General features: G+C 40.6%; 1 protein-coding gene across 2 annotated transcripts in view; it reads right to left on the reverse strand.

Moving 5' to 3' along the window:
• The window catches only part of LOC126268018 (uncharacterized transporter slc-17.2-like), a 294,182-nt gene that overhangs the window by 162,029 nt on the left and 113,833 nt on the right, over positions 1 to 18,320 (reverse strand). For both annotated transcript variants that reach the window (XM_049973429.1, XM_049973430.1), the window contains one exon: positions 12,276 to 12,505. In XM_049973429.1, coding sequence (XP_049829386.1) covers positions 12,276 to 12,505 — 230 coding nt within the window. The remainder of the gene's footprint in view (positions 1 to 12,275; positions 12,506 to 18,320) is intronic.

Raw genomic sequence — 18,320 nt, forward strand, 5'->3', positions numbered from 1 at the left:
AGATGTACTTCAGCGGCAGTACAGTCGTTCTGTAATCTGTCGCACGTTCTGTTTCTCTAAACTTTCTGAGCTGTATTTCGCAAAAAAGAGCACCTTCTTCTCCTCATCTGAATTCTCGGAGAATTTCTGTAATAGTCACGTGTCGATCGAATTTGCCGGCAACAAATAGAGCAGACCGCCTCTGAATTTGTCCCGCGTCTTTGTTGAATCCGACCTGATCGGAATCACAAACTATCAACCAATACTCAATTTCTCAAGTATTCTGTATGCAGTCTCCTTTACAGAGGAGCTACACTTGCCTAGCAGTCACCCAATAAACGGAAGTTATTCACCTTCCTTATTACCCATCTTACGTGCTCGTTCCATTTCATGTTGCTTTACAGCTTGAGTTTTAAGTAGCACACCATTAATACGTTGTTAGAGCACTGAAGGGTTGTTTTTCATCCTAATCTACATTAACTCACATTTTCCCAGACTTAGAGCCAGCTGTTACTCATCACACCAAATAGAATTCTACACAAGTCATACTGTACTCTCTTACGGTGACCCAACGGCGACACCTTCCCGCGTCTAACGGCGTCATCAGCAAACAAGTGTAGACTGCTGCAGACCCTGTGCGCCATATCCTTTATGTATAAACACAAAAACCTGTACTTACGAAATATGAGGCTACTTCAAGAGGCTACACTATTACTAGAATTAAATGTAAATAAATGATCTGAGCAATATCTTCAAAAGGAATATATGAAGAGCGTACGCTATCTTCAGATTCATATGAAACAAGTGTGTTAATAGATAGAAGCCCAGACGGTAATTTCATCCTCACGAAGCTCTCTCATAGAGGTCTTGCGAGATGTTGTCCATGGCTGTGCATATGGGTATTCTGAATTCTGGCAACGTCGTAGGATGTGGAGGTACGTAAAATTCACCTTAATGAAACTGCACAAGAAAACAACGTGCACTGTCTGAAGGTGTGTGTGTCGTAATGTAAGATCAAATCATCAAAAAAAAAAAAAAAAATCAAAAGTGTGTTAATTCCTAAGAGACCAAACTGCTGAGCTCATTGGCCCCTAGACTTACACACTACTTAAGCGAACTTAAACTAACTTACACTAAGGACAACACATACACCTATGCCCGAGGGAGGACTCAAACCTCTGGCGGGAGGGGCCACGCAATCCGTGACATGGCGCCTCAGACCGCGCATGGCAATTCATCAATCTGGCAGTTGATGATTTAGGTATTTCTGGATATTCAAATTCCATTATACTGGAACCTGCCTCACTGTGAAACGAAGCCTTGTGTGTTCTTCTGACTAGTAAATTGTAGCATTAACAAATTTCTCTACATAACCAGGTTCACATTTTCTGCAACGGTACTCTCGAGAAACTGAAATAGGCTAGGGAAATTTCAAAAGACTCTTCGTTCTTTGTGCTTATTGATTTTTATGCTGAAATGAAACATCTTCAAGTATATTTTTCAATCCTGCACTGCTATTTTATAGAAGGAAAAATTAATTAGCTCGCATGTCATTCTCCTGAGTGGTTTTACGTGCATTAAGACTCATGTAAGAGGTCGATATAGTCACTGAGATGTGCGCAGATTGTCGGAAGTTTCGAAGTAAAGGGGAGTTTCCAAAATACTTTGCTGTATTCGTTTTCTTGTAGCAGGGTCCTCACTGTGGGTCCCCGTGTGGCCGATTGCTCGAATCGTGTAATATCCAGATTTCCGGGTCAGTCGGATGTGACAGTAGCCCGATATTAGACTACATGGCAACTTGAGATCAGGCATACTCGTCGGCAATGTTCCAGTCGAGCTATGTCTCACGACCACAAGGGACCATCGCCGTATTGTGCACTCATGCAAATCGCAACTCCTTCACATTTGCGCCCGCCGTCCGAGAACATCTAATGAACTCCCTGGAATATTTTGTATCATCCTCCTTCATTGGTCGGAGAAATACCTAAATTATCAACTGTCAGATTGATGAATTGCCATGCCGAGTGGCCACGCGGTCTTAGGCGCCATGTCACGGATTGCGCAGCCCCTCCCGCCGGAGGTTCGAGTCCTCCCTCGGGCATGGGTGTGTCTGTGTGTTATTCTTAACATCAGTTAGTGTAAGTAGTAGGTAAGTCTTAGGGACCAAAGGCATAAGCAATTTGGCCCCTTAGGAGACTAGCAGCAGTTAGACCTCGAGATTACCGTTCGATGTGTAAACTGTAGCTAACACCACAGCACAACCGGCTTCGTTTGGAGTTGTATCTAGGCCAAGTTTCGGACTGCCTCGGATAACCATTGTTGGCCAATATGACAGCGACTATTGTTTTGGAAAGGCACAGCAGTGTTACTCCTGACGTCGTGACACGAGTAGGAGTCACGTATGACATCAGCTCAGTGGTGGTAGTGATCGACGTAACTCTGCAGGCACAATGCTACGCCCAATGTCCACCCTTCTCATGTGTTACCTATCATGCGAGAGTACCTTGGTGCCATTTTTCAACATGACAATGTTCTTTCGGACATGACATGTCTCTCTCAATTACCGGGCGTGATGTTGAGATACTTGAATGGCCAGCAAGATCCCTAGATGTTGTAACACTATTACCGATATTACCCACAATGGTCTTATCTAACTTCTTTGTCTGTTTATTACTTAGTGTGATTTCTGTACAATCAAGCTTTCATACAACATGGATGTAAATGTTTTATTCATTATTTGTTATCATTTAAGTAATCGTAATTTATCTCTGGATGTAACTGAGCCATGCTGCAGCTCCCGTTGGTGCTCTTTGTAGGTTGCCACACTCTGTTGGAGGCCAAACCGTATCCTTTAGTTGGCATGTTTGCGGTTGTTTGTCTTCTCGTCTTGGCTGGCGCCACTCGTTTCGCAAGCGTTGCCAGTCCGCCAGTGGCAGCAACGGCGGTTATCGATATTTAACTGTCTAGTTAATAGTTCCGGTCGTCTGCTGGAATAAATCCAGCAGTGTAAGGGTTGTTTTACAAGGTTACCATCACCTTATTTCACCCGTCTGGTGGTCAGCTGCTTGTTTCTTTTAATTAACCTTTGCTTGTATTTGATGTTTTACACAAGGTTTCTAAATTCTTTATATAATTGTCGTTCCTGGCTTGTAAGGCCTTTAGCCGTGATTGTGGCCATTTGCTTTAAAAAAATAATTCGATATTTGAATTTTAGCAGTAATCCTAAAAACTTTATTTACTTCCATTCCTGGTGTCTTATACCTTCTGCTGAGTTTGTGGCCACTTACTTAAATATTTCAATACTACAGCGAGTTAATAACGTATGGTATTTTTTAATTTATTATTGAGTCTGGAATTACTGTTTTAAAAACAAATGTGTGTAACTGTAAAAATCAACCAGTAGTAACTGATAACGTCCCAGTCCACAATCTTAACCGAATCCTGCCTTCCCTTCACTATTAGGTCACAGTAATGACAAAAGTAATGTTCTGTAAAAGAATGAAAATGTTGTATTTTAGTGGTTCACTCAAAGGGAAAGTCCCTCCACAAACGAACTGGCTAGGTGGGAGTAGAGAAGATGGTTCTGGCGGTCGATCTGCAAAGTCCCTGTGCAGCATGAGACAGTCGGCGGATAGTAGGCGAAGTGTGCACATCTTCTGAACTGAAAGATGCGAGAAGATCTGCAAGATTGTATAACACGGCTACGGATGCGGAAGTAATACAGCTTACTATTCATGCCATACTTCGGTTATCCCTGTACTATGAAAATATGACTCGAAGAAGAAAATTTTCAGAGCTTGTTGCACAGAAAGAGCCACGGATACATTTGCCGCCATTTTTGAATAGCACAGGAGATCGACGCAGCCACCACCTTCAGCCCAAATTATCAGTTGACTACTGTGTCATTGCTTGGACCAGTTATGTGGTTTTGTTTTCAATAATAATTTTGTGTTCTGTAAACTTTGTGTTGAGCCTTAGTCATTTAGACAGGGTCGTATCCCAAGTGTTATGAAGAATCCGAGTATCCTGTTTTACTCTACTGGAAAAGGGCTGTAAAGTACATAATTATTTAGTGAGCATTAGTTTTGAAATACTCCACGTAGTTCTCATGAATGGCCAGTAAAACTATTCAGTTCAAAGAAGTTTCTTACTGAAATAATAGTTTTAACAATTTCATTTGTCATGTGTTTCCCATATTGTGTTGTGTTCAGCTACGACCTGAATCTAGCGATAAATTAGTTTCTGGCTGCCCAAAGCTGAGCCGGAGATAACTGTCATATTAAAATAACAATAATCAAGAATAAGGAACTGACTACAAATATTCAAACTATACTAGGATACAAACAAAAGATTCAGTTATTTCATAATTATTTTAATAGTAGTAATTTACTATGATTAATATAACAAAAGAACCTCTTGTCCAAGTCAGTAGTGCTCCACCACTAGTAAGGCTTTTATCTACAGTTGTTATTATCTCCCCGCTGTAATGCGCAGATAGTAAGTGTTATTGACAGTCATTTATTGCCTAAAAGCATTACTACTCATTTCGTGTAGTTAAAGTCAAATCACTGGTACATTACTTGATAAAGTGTGGATACTGTCTTGTATATTACCGACAAAACAGAAGTTTAGTCTTAAGTAAAGTCTACCCACGTCGTTAACTTTCGTTATGAACCATGCTAGTACTGGGGTACAACTTTGCTTAATCAGGCTGTCGACTGTTTCTTTTTACGTAATTGCAGTTTACTTGATTACTAATATAACTTTGATTCGATTCCCGTTTGTTTTCCCAGAGTCCAAAAGGTGTCTGGTATCTCCACATTGCTCATAGTCATAGTTACAAAATTCCTTTCATAGGGGTAACAGATCGGCATATTACTATTTTAATAGTAGACGGTAGTGTTATAATCTGTCCCCTGTGGAATATGTGTGGGACCATCTCGCAGCGCCAGTATCAAGCAACAACAGTCAGCTTGTCTCAGGAGTGGATAAAACGGCTTTATGACAGGCTTCCCAACCGAATCAGTGGATGAATCCAGGACAGAGAGGGGTGCTATGTCATACTGATAAGGAAGCCGCATACTGCCAACTTCTTTGTAAATTTGACTGAAAAACCATTGGGTACTCTCTCAACCCTTGAAGTTTCATTTATTTTCGGCCTTCCCTTCTAGACGCTTCGCTTTTTATGCAGAGGCAATGTATCTTTCACCTCTGCCATTGGTTATGATTTCCTTTATTTTGTTTCCATTACGGTACAGTTTCAGTTGTAGAGACATTTTCAAATGTAGAACCTATTAGAATGACCTTAGTTGGGTCAGAGTTCAGAAATTTATCAATTCGTGCAAGCAGTAGTGTAGTCGTATGAGATGTTGCTATATGTAGTCTAGTATGCTCATACTGTTCTGTATGGTCAAGGCCAAAAATTATTGGGAACATGTAACTTCTTTCTCAAAATTTTTAAAACACAAGACTGAAGTCTTAGAGAATAGGAAAAAAACATTAATTCACTAAATACATTAACATTGAGGTAAATAAAAGTCAGATTGTTACTATCAGCAATGTCACAGAAAACGTTACTGAAAGTTATTTCAGTAATGTGCAAGGGACACTAGGTAAATAATAAAAGGATAGGAAGAAATCAAGTGTTTTCTGAAAGTGATGAATCTACATAAAACAGATTAACTAATAGTTAATTCCTCTGAATGTTGAACAACATACCGAGTTTCAATAATTGATTTCAAGGTAACGTTAGAGAAATAATACGCTAAACCGCTGTAGAATGAAGTGAGATAAAATTTGCAAACACAATTCAAAAATATCCTGAGGTATTTTACTGTAATTTTCCTATATTTTCAAAGACTGCGTACTGATGTGGTACAATGACATTGCTGTTTGAAGTCCACAGCACGCTGCCAACAACGAGTGTAACATAATTAGAACGCGGCTGAGATTTTACGCTAACAGGGAACCCAATCGCCAGAAGAAAACCAGCAAATGCCCAGTTAAAACGTTGCGAAGTCTTAATACCATCATTTCACGCAATTCATGAAACCCCCGTAATTTTTCATGCATTGAGAAAGCCTTACGCTGATGACACGTTATGGCCCTCTAACTAAAACGACACCGAAAGTTAAATTTATGAGGGAAATAGTGCTGATATTTGGAGCAAATGAAGATGAACGAGGTAACATTTACAGCCCAATTGCATTTCAGAAAATTAATGTGAAAATGTACAATATGAAGCTCTAAACTTATGAAATTGAATCAATACTTCAACGAATGTTAAGAAGGTAAATTAAGATAAAGTTTTACGCTGCATCTGACAGTTTTTATAATTTCCCAGAACGTTCTGGAAAAATAATTAGCAGAGTAAATCTTTCATAGTGAAAATCACCAGGCTGTAAATATGGGAGAGAAATAATTCGTCACATATACCGAAATTACACCAAAATACATTGAAACAGAAATAGGTAAAAACGAAAAAGCATGTTTTAGTACCACTGCAATACTACACCGCAAAACAATTTAGAAATATCTCATATATTTTAAGTATGTAGTAAATTTGCTCTAAGAAAGATACGCACAATCAGAAATACATAATTATAAGTACAATACTAAAGGACTACATTATAGGAGTAACACTGAAATATACAGGGTGATTCAGAAATGCATGTAAATATTTTAAGGGTGTATTTGTGAGGTAAATATAAGACAAAAATGTTCTATAAATGTTTTTCCATAAACGTTTAATTCCAGAGTTATCGTTAAAATACGAAAGTCATGTCCGTATCAAAACGACGTCAGTGCAAGCAGCAGGATGCCATATTCTGGTACGTAATGCACATACGTATCTCCCAACAGTTGATTCGAAACTGCATGAATAGTGTTTGTTTGTGTTTGCAATTGCTGTTTACTCCTACTGTACAGAAGATGGCGCTGATGTTGTTGGTAACGGAAACGTACTTCCTGTCGTTCATTCATCGCCGGAAGGCTACAGGTTTCGTGCACATGATGTACTCAAACAGTGTGTATGCTGATATGCACCTTGTGTATGGTGCAGCAGATGGAAACGCACTTGCAGCAAGACGAAGGTACAGTGAGCTGTTTCCAAGACGACGGTTACCAAGTCATCAGACGTTTGTATCTGTGGACAGACGTATGCGGGAGTATGGCATTCGTCCTGGGCCACATTCAGGTCGACCACTTGAGCATGCAGTGAACGTCGAGGAACATGTTTTGGACCTGGTAGACCAAGATCCAGCCATCAGTACGAGACAAATTAGTGCAGCTGTACGACTTCCACAATCTACTGTATGGCGGCTGCTTCGGAGACAACAGTTGCATCCATTTCACCTGCACGAATTGACACCTGCAGACTATACTCGCCGTCAGCAATTCTGCCACTGGTTACAAGAGCGTCATTTGAATGATCCAATGTTCATTCGGCGGATATTATTCACAGATGAGGCCATGTTTACTCGTGCAGGTGTAATCAATTCGCATAATATGCACCAGTGGGCTGTCGAGAATCCTGGCGCGAGAATTGTGCGTGGATATCAACATCAATTCTCCATAAACATTTGGTGTGGTATTGTGGGGAATGACTTACTCGGACCTCATGTTCTACCTCCAAGGCTGACTGGACACGCTTACCGCGAATTTTTGGAGGGGGAATTGCCTGGATTGTTACAGGATGTCCCTCTTGCAACACGAGACACCTTGTGATTTATGCACGATGGTGCTCCTGCCCATTACAGCCGCAACGTAAGGGCGTACCTCAATGATGCGTATCCACATCGATGGATAGGTCGCGGAGGAACAATTGCTTGGCCAGCCAGATCACCTGACCTGAACCCTTTAGACTTTTATTTATGGGGCCGACTAAAGACATTGGTGTATTCTTCTGCAGTACCGAACAGAGAAGTGCTACAACAAAGAATTGAAGGTGGTTGTGAAATTATTCGTGGAGAGTTGAACGGACTGTGTAATGTGCAGAGATCATTGCGGCGACGAGCACGGGTCTGTCTGCAAGTTCAGGGACAGCATTTTGAACATGCATTGCATTAAGATTTGTGCAAATACAGTACAGTACAGTCTGTAAATTCTTCACGTATTTTCCTTAGTTATTTTGCATTGATTTACTTCAATCAACAGGAACTAAAGTAATACAGTATTCGCGAGGAATTGTTTCAGTTTGTTACGTCACGTTTATTTACCAGTTTGCGTTTTTAGTCCAAATGCACTGTAATTAAACTGTGAACTCTGGGAAGTAAATACTTTACGTTGTATTGAATGTATTATCATGTTTTGTTCATAACTCTGTAATAAGCCAAGTATAGCAAAAATTGTATAGAACATTTTTGTCTTATATTTACCTCACAAATACACCCTTAAAATATTTACATGCATTTTTGAATCACCCTGTATATGGAATGATATTCAGTTTGTAAACGGATTAAACAGATACTTTAAGATGAGTGATACGAAAAGTGAATCTTTGGTTGGACATTTCTGTTCAACAGAATAACAAAACAAGAATTTCTGTATTTCTAAATGAAAAAGGTAACAATAGCCTTGACCAAAGCTATTAAAGCATAACCAGCCAGTTATGTCAAGGTCATTAGGTCTGGAAGTTTCTTTCTGTCTTTTTCTGATTCTTCAAGCTTATGCCTTTCCAGTTCTTTTCCGAGATCACGTGTTTGTTCTTCTGGTCTTCAGTCCTGAGACTGGTTTGATGCAGTTCTCCATGCTACTCTATCCTGTGCAAGCTTCTTCATTTCCCAGTAGCTACTGCAGCCTTCATTCTTCTGAATCTGCTTAGTGTATTCGTCTCTTGGTCTCCCTCTACGATTTTTACCCTCCACACTGCCCTCCAATATTAAATTGGTGATCCCTCGATGTCTCAGAACATGTCCTGCCAACCGATCCCTTCTTCTAGTCAAGTTGTGCCACAAGTTCCTCTTCTCCCCAATTCTATTCAATACCTCCTCATTAGTTATGTGATCTACCCATATAATCTTCAGCATTCTTCTGTAGCACCACATAACGAAAGCTGCTATTCTCTTCTAGTCTAAACTATTTATCGCCCAAGTATCACTTCCATACATGGCTACACTCCACACAAATACTTTCAGAAACGACTTCCTGACACTTCAATCTATACTCGATGTTAACAATTTTTTCTTCTTCAGAAACGCTTTCCTTGCCATGGCCAGTCTACATTTTATATCCTCTCTACTTCGACCATCATCAGTTATTTGCTCCCCAAATAGCAAAACTCCTTTACTACTTTAAGTGTCTCATTTCCTAATCTAATTCCTTCAGTATCACTCGACTTGATTCGACTACATTCCATTATCCTCGTTTTGCTTTTGTTGACGTTCATCTTATATCCTCCTTTCAAGACACTGTCCATTCCGTTCAACTGCTCTTCCAAGTCCTTTGCCGTCTCTGATAGAATTACAATGTCATCGGCGAACTCAATGTTTTTATTTCTTCTCCCTGAATTTTAATACCTACTCGGAAATTTTCTTTTGTTTCCTTTATTGCTTGCTCAATATACAGATTGAATAACATCGGGGATAGCCAACAACCCTGTCTCACTCCCTTCCCAACCACTGCTTTCGTTTCATACCCCTCGACTTTTATAACTGCCATCTGGTTTCTGTACAAATTGAAAATAGCCTTTCGCTTCCTGTATTTTACCCCTGCCACCTTCAGAAATTGAAAGAGAGTATTCAATTCAACATTGTCAAAAGCTTTCTCTAAGTCTACAAATGCTAGAAACGTAGGTTTGCCTTTTCTTAATCTTTCCTCTAAGATAAGTCGTAGGGTTAGTATTGCCTCACGTGTTCCAACATTTCTACCGAATCCAAACTGATCTTCTCGAGGTCGGCTTCTATCTGTTTTTCCATTCGTCTATAAAGAATTCGTGTTAGTATTTTGCAGCTGTGACTTATTAAATTGATAGTTCGGTAATTTTCACATCTGTCAGCACCTGCATTCTTTGGGATTGGAATTATTATATTGTTCTTGAAGTGTGAGGGTATTTCGCCTGTATCATACATCTTGCTCACCAGATGGTAGACTTCTGTCAGGACTGACTCTCCCAAGGCTGTCACTATTTCTAATGGAATGTTGTCTACTCGGGGGGGGGGGGGGGGGGGCTTGCTTCGACTCTGGTCTTTCAGTGCTCTATCAAACTCTTCCCGCAGTATCATATCTCTCACTTCATCTTCATCTACATCCACTTCCATTTCCATAATATTCTTCTCACGTACATCGCCCTTGTATAGACCCTCTATATACTCCTTCCACCTCTCTGCTTTCCCTCTTTGCTTAGAACTGGGTTCCAACAAAGCTCTTGATATTCATGCAAGTGGTTCTCCTTTTTCCAAAGGTCTCTTTAATTTTCCTGTAGGCAGTATCTATTTTACCCCTAGTGAGATAAGCCTCTACATCCTTGCATTTGTCCTCTAGCCATCCCTGCTTAGCCATTTTCCACTGCCTGTCGATATCATTTTTGAGACGTTTGTATTCTTTTTTGCCTGCTTCATTTACTGCATTTTTATATTTTCTCCTTTCATCAATTAAATTCAGTATTTCTTCTGTTACCCAAGGGTTTCTACTAGCCCTCGTCTTTTTACCTACTTGATCCTCTGCTGCCTTCACTACTTCATCTCTAGAAGCTACTCATTCTTCTTCCACTATATTTCTTTCCCCAATTCCTGCCAATTGTTCCCTTATGCTCTCCCTGAAACTCTGCACAACCTCTGGTTTCGTCAGTTTATCGAGGTCCCATCTCCTTAAATTCCCACCTTTTTTCAGTTTCCTCAACTTTAATCTACAGGTCATAACCCATAGATTGTGGTCAGAATCCACATCTGCCCCTGGAAATGTCTTACAATTTAAAACCTGGTTCCTAAATCTCTGTCTTACCATTGTATAATCTATCTGATACCTTTTAGTATCTCCAGGAATCATCTATGTATACAACCTTCTTTCATGATTCTTAAACCAAGTGTTAGCTATGATTAAGTTATGCTCTGCGCAAAATTCTACCAGGCGGCTTTCTCTTTCATTTCTTAGCTGTAATCCATATTCACCTACTATGTTTCCTTCTCTTCCTTTTCCTACTGACGAATTCCAGTCACCTATGACTATTAAATTTTCGTCTCCCTTCACTACCTGAATAATTTCTTTTATCTCATTATACATTTACTCAATTTCTTCGTCATCTGCAGAGCTAGTTGGCATATAGACTTGTACTACTGTAGTAGGCGTGGGCTTCGTGTCTATCTTGGCACAATAATGCGTTCACTATGCTGTTTGTAGTAGCTTACACGCACTCCTATTTTTATTCATTATTAAACCTACTCCTGCATTACCAGTATTTGATTTTGTGTTTATAACCCTGTAGTCACCTGACCAGAAGTCTTGTTCCTCTTGCCACCGAACTTCACTAATTCCAACTATATATAACTATAACCTATCCATTCCCCTTTTTAAATTTTCTAACCTACCTGCCCGATTAAGGGAGCCGTAGAATGCCAGTTTTCTTTCTCCTGATAACAACGTCCTCTTGAGTAGTCCTTGTCCGGAGATCGGAATGGGGGACTATTTTACCTCCGGAATATTTTACCCAAGAGGACGCCATCATCATTTAATCATACGGTAAAGCTGCAGGCCCTCGGGTTTCCCCTTGCTTTCAGCCGTTCGCAGTACCAGAACAGCAAGACCATTTTGGTTTGTTGTCACAAGGCCAGATCAGTCAATCATTCAGATGGTTGCCCCTGCAACTATTGAAAAGGCTGCTGCCGTTCTTCAGGAACCACAGGTTTGTCTGGCCTCTCAGCAGATACCCCTCCGTTGTGGTTGCATCTACAGTACGGCTATCTGTATCGTTGAGGCACGCAAGCCCCCCCCACCAACGGCAAGGTCCATGGTTCATGGGGGGAGGTCCAAGATCACAGAAAGGAAAAATGTTTTGGGAGGGAACGGTGAAAAAATGGAAATACGAAACAAATTTTAGGAATGAAACACTTAATTTAGAGGACAAAGACAAAGTAAGAAATCGACAACAACAGCGATATTAGAAAGAAAAATGCGGCATAGGGAGATAACGAAGGTGTGTGGTGACGGTTAGAGACAACAAAGACAAACAGAGACTGTTATTATGAAACTCCACTTCATCAGCATTACAATTGTACCTGCACAAGCTTCATTCAACACACGACCTTCAAATGGATGCCGAAACTTCATTCAAATGAAATGATGAGGAACTAAAGGAGACTTACGTGCGTGACGACTGCGGACCCCGGGTTCTGCTGGTGCACGGGACAACCATCCTTGCCGAGGCCGTCTTCGGAGAAGTTGCGGCTGCTGCCGCTCTTGAGGTAGTCGGCGCTGGTGTCGCTCACCATACAGACGAGCGCGAAGCTCAAGTTGTAGCGCATCAGGATCAGGTTGAAGAGCGTCGCGAAGGCGCACATCGTGAACGTCAGTCGACACGATCCCATCAACGGCGCTATGCAAAAGAACGAAACAATCAAGTGACACTCTAAACAGCTATGCAAACTCTATGCTACGACAGCCTCTTCCCTCATATCTTACTTCCGATGTCGTCACGACAGGACTCCTGTTGGTTTCAGTTTCATTAACTGTCAGAAACGATTTGGATTTGTATCATATCTCAAAATAAAAAGGGACAACAGATTTCTTTAGCCGAGCGGTCTAAGGGGCTCCAGTCACGGACTGTGCGGTTGGTCCCGGCGGAGGTTCGAGTCCTCCCTCGGGCATGGATGTGTGTGTGTGTTTGTCCTTAGGATAATTTAGTTTAAGTAGTGCGTAAGCTTAGGGACTGCTGATCTTAGCAGTTAAGTCCTATAAGAACAAAAAAAAAAAAAAAAAACAGATTTCTGAAGTGCAGGCATGTTTTGTGAAGTCAAAAGGCAATCCACATTGATACAGGTTTGGCGAATCCGTACTGCAACTAAAGCCTAGTTTATACAACGACACTAGGTTGCAGGCAACTGCGCTACCTGCCACTGCGCATGTGCCTCGAGCGTTTTTGGTGAAGCTGAACACTTTCGGCGTGTTCCAACTTTGGCGACAGTAGTTGCATGAGTTTTGAGGCTACATGTGTTCGTAGAGTGTAGACAAATTGAAATATGAAGTGAGGAACGCAGAATAATGTTTGCTTTTTGGATATCTATGCTTTGCACAGGTGTTCGTGAGAGTTCAGTGATGCTGATTACAAAAATAAGCAACAAATTGCTGCCGCTGAGACTGTCATGTGCGAACATAACATAGATGGTTTGACAGTATCTGAGCTGCAGGGCAAAATTTATTGAGTTAGGAGCACGTATACAACTGAATTAAGAAAACTACAAGCAAGTGTAATTGTAGATGTGGCAATGCTCTCGTCTACAAGACTAAAATCCCATCGGTAGAGTTGGAGAGCTCTTTGATAAGGAATATTGTTGACAGGAGGGAAGGCTATACAAATTCAAGAAGCTACATTCTTTATTCAATATTCATCTATTTAAAACATCGCAGCAGTGCTCCCCATTCACATATGTTAGTATTTTGAAATATTAACACTGTTCAGATCTATCTTCAAGAGAGTAGTTTGCAAACCATTCTCTTCTTAATGCGGCCTACTTCGAATAATTACTGCTGTTTAGTGTTAATAACTATTACTGTTAATGTTTATAATCATTGGTTTTCATGGAAAAGCGTCATCACCAACTAAAACCGCATCTTATAGCATGTCGAGTGTTATCTATAGTAATGCACGTGATATACGTAATTTCAGTTCTGGCGACAGTGCTTCATGCGTTACAGTACCTTTATCCTTATCGCTTAATTGACTCTAGTTAGAATAAACGTGAACAGTTCGGGCGACATTCTGAGACAATTAAAAGAACTTCTTGGGTCTTCCGTTACAAATTTTTTCAGCGAGGATGCTGAGCAACCGAGCTGACGTCTTTTATTCATCCAGTCACGAATCGAAATACGTTTCTTTTTTTTTTCTTATGCAGCTGCCAAAACTTTCATTTCAGAAACGACTCAGAGACCAACAAAACGAAAAAACTGAAGTGTATACTGGTGTCTCCGTGTCTACAGGCAAATATGAAACCACTTGCGTCCAACTCACTCCACGCAACGAGTGGTTCAACCCAATGTCGTCGTGTTAACTAGGCTTCAATAGTGTTTTTTTCTTGTAGGATGACTTTCCTACATAGATAACTTAATACCGCCCTGTAAAAAAGGCTTCTTGGATATAATTCTTAGTCCCTTCAACAGAATCATGCACCTTTTACGACCCTCTGAATGAGGTGATACAGTTACTGAACAGTTCAAAGAAGATTTGAGCATCATTTCAAATAGGTACCTCATTTATACAATTATAATTTGTGGTAACTTCAATCTATCCTCGATATATTGGTGAAAATACACGTTCAAAGCCGGTAGTAGGTATAAATCTTCAACCGAAATTGTATTAAATTCTTTCTCCAAAAATTGTTCTTAGCAGTTAGTTCAGGAGCCCATTCGAAGTGTAAATGATTACGTAACCTACATTACCTCTTCGCAAAAAATAAATCTGGAAATTGTGGTAAGGTCTTATGGGACCAAACTGCCGAGGCCATAAAAAGAAAATGGTTCAAATGGCTTTGAACACTGTGGGACTTAACTTCTGAGGTCATCAGTCCCCTTGAACTTAGACCTACTTAACCTAACTAACCTAAGGACGTCACACACATCCATGCCCGAGGCAGGATTCGAACCTGCGACCGTAGCGGTCGCGCGGTTATAGACTGTAGCTCCTAGAACCGCTCGGCCACTGTAGCCGGCCGCTGAGGTCATCGGTCCCTAAGCTTACACACTATGTAATCAAGCTTAAACTAATTTAAGCTAAGGACGACACACACACACACACACACACACACACACACACACACACACACACACACACACACACACACCCGAGGGAGGACTCGAAGCACCGACTGGGGGAGCCGCGCGGACCATGGCAAGAAGCCCTAGACCGCGCGGGGTAGCTCGCAACGAATGATACTGGGCTAATAGGGGGCGTCATGACAGATACAGGGATTAGTAACCATAAGGTCGTTGTAGTGACGCTGAATACCGTAACATTCAAATGCACAAAAATGGACGCAAAATATATCTATTTAAAACAGCAGATAAAAAGTTCTCCTGACTGCTCCCCGAAAGACAGTCTCCATTCCTCCCGAATTAATTACTTAAATATAGATCTGATGTGGCTTAAATTTAAAAAATAGTACTCTCAGCAACTGAGAGATTATACCACATAAATTAATAAAAGACGGATATGATCCCCCATGGTACACTAAACAGGTTATAACACTGTTGAAGAAGCAACGAAAACAGCACGCAAATTTAAAAGTATGAGAAATGCTCAAGATTGGCAAAGTTTAACAGAAACTCGAAATTTAGCACTGATTTCAAAGTGAGATGTTATGATAGTTTCCACAACGAAACTCTGCCACGAAACCTGACAGAAAATTCAAAGAGTTCTATTTCTATGTAAAATACACCAGCGAAAGATACAATCAATACCTTCATTGCGTGATATCAATGGCAACGTTACCGATGACAGTGGCACTATAGTGGAGTTACCAAATACGGTTGTCAGAAATGCCTTCACTAATGAAGACGAAAGCCGGCCGGAGTGGCCGAGCGGTTCTAGGCGCTTCAGTCTGGAACCGCGCTACTGCCACGGTCGCAGGTTCCAATCCTGCTCGGGCATGGATGTGTCTGATGTCCTTAGGTTAGTTAGGTTTAAGTAGTTCTAAGTTCTAGGGGACTGATGACCTCAGATGTTAAGTCCCATAGTGCTCAGAGCCATTTGAACCATTTTTGAATGAAGACGAAGAAAGTAGTTGATAATTCGAATCAACAACTGCTGTCAATGCGAGGAACTTAGAAGTAGATATTCACGGAGTATCAAAGCAACTCAAATCACTTAATAAAGACAAATCTTCCGGTCCAGATTGCAAACCAATTAGATTCCTTTCAGAGTATGCTCCTTATATACCAATCGCATACAACAGATAGCTCGGTGAAAGATCCGTACCTAAAGACTGGAAAGTTTCACAGATCACAGCAATGATCAAGAAAGGAAACAGGAGTGGTCTACTGAATTACAGATCCATAGGATTTTGGAACACATACTCTGATCGAACATTAAAAATACGATCTATTGACACACAGTCTGAACAGATTCACAAGATGTTGTTGTTGTGAAATACAACTAGCTCTTTATTATTATGGGGCATTTAGTGCTATCGATAGGGAATCTCAGATTCATGCCTTATTCCTCGATTTCCAGTTTTCATTGCCGCCAGTCACAAGCGACTTCTAAACAAATTGCTTGTCTTTGGAGTATCGTCTGAGCTGTGGAATCTTGATTTTGTATCAGAAAAGCCACAGAGTTTGTAACTGACGGAAAATCATGGAGTAAAGCGTAAGTGATATTTGGCGTTGCACAAGGAAGTGTTAAGGGCCTCTGTTACTCCTGAACTATATAAACGATTTAGGAGACAATTCTAGCAACCCACTTAGATTTTTTGCATTTAGCGTATCATAAGATCAAAACCAATTGCAAAATGATTAAGACAAGATATTTGTGTGGTACTAAAAGTGGTAATTGATCCTAAGTAATGAAAAATGTGAGGTCATGCACAAAAATACTAAAAGGAATCTACTAAATTTTGTTTAGCCGATAAATAACACAAATCTAAAAACTGTTATTTCAACTAAGTACCTGTTGTTGTTGTTGTTGTTGTCTTCAGTCCTGAGACTGGTTTGATGCAGCTCTCCATGCTGCTCTATCATGTGAAAGCTTCTTCATCTCCCAGTACCTACTGCAACCTACATCCTTCTGAATCTGCTTAGCGTATTCATGTCTTGGTCTCCCTCTACGCTTTTTACCCTCCACGCTGCCCTCCAATGCTATATTTGTGATCCCTTGATGCCTCAAAACATGTCCTACCAACCGATCCCTTCTTCTAGTCAAGTTGTGCCACAAACTTCTCTTCTCCCCAATCCTATTCAATACCTCCTCATTAGTTACATGATCTATCCACCTTATCTTCAGCATTCTTCTGTAGCACCACATTTCGAAAGCTTCTATTCTCTTCTTGTCCAAACTAAATATCGTCCATGTTTCACTTCCATACATGGCTACACTCCATACAAATACTTTCAGAATCGACTTCCTGATACATAAATCTATATTCGATGTTAACAAATTTCTCTTCTTCAGAAACGCTTTCCTTGCCATTGCCAGTCTACATTTAAGTACCTAGGGATAACAATTACGTACAACTTAAATAGCAGTAATCATATATGGGTACATAACATTGTTGAGATGCAAACCAAAGACTGCGTTTTATTGGCAGTACACTTAGATGATACAACGAATCCACTGGAGTGCTTACGCTTGCCCGTTCTCTGCTAGAGAACTGCTGTATGGAATGCGATCCTTACCAGAGACATTCACGAAGGAAATCGAAAAAGTTAGAAAAATGGCAGCTCGTTTTGAACTATCGCGAAATAGGGGAGAGTGTTTTGTCACTGGTGTGATACGCATGTTCTGGTGGACATCATTGAAACAAAGGCGTTTCCAAGCGGAGAAGTCTGTGCATTGAATTTCAACCTCCAACTTCCTTCTCGGAATGGGAAAATATTTTCTTAACATCTATGTACGTAGAGACAAATGATCATAATGTTTGTTTCTCCCGCGTGGTGTTGAGAATAGAACTGTGAGAAAGTGGTTCGATGAATCTGCATTGCAGACCAGTCATGTAGATATAAAAGCAAAACAATGTGTTGTGCCTTGGAAAGGACCAATAGCTGTTGACCGATAATAGTGAATAAAGTCAAAGAAGGATCATTTTAATATAGGTATAAACATACTTGCATTCTGAGAGTCGGATTACAGACAGTAGCGCTAAATTGCGGTCAAGCATTGTTGTAGAATATTTGCTTGCTACGGTAATATATCAATAACGCTACTTTCACGCAACATTCTAATTGATCATTTTGAAATTCATTAGCTCAAAAGGGAACAGATTTTGTGCCTGTAGTTTAATCGCAAGAGAGAGAAAGAAACTGTTCCGACAATAGTACACTCTTCGGATGACTGTGAAATACGATCCTAGTGGAGTAGCAGTCATGCTGGGGAAATGGCAGTGGGAGTAATACGTCCATTAGCGCACAGCCATAACACTACTGTCACACATCAGAATGCTTGTATCACTGGAACAGTCATCATTGCAGCCACTGAATTATTT

The sequence above is a fragment of the Schistocerca gregaria genome, chromosome 4 (genome assembly GCF_023897955.1).
Source record: "Schistocerca gregaria isolate iqSchGreg1 chromosome 4, iqSchGreg1.2, whole genome shotgun sequence".
NCBI classification, from domain to species: Eukaryota; Metazoa; Arthropoda; class Insecta; order Orthoptera; family Acrididae; genus Schistocerca; species Schistocerca gregaria.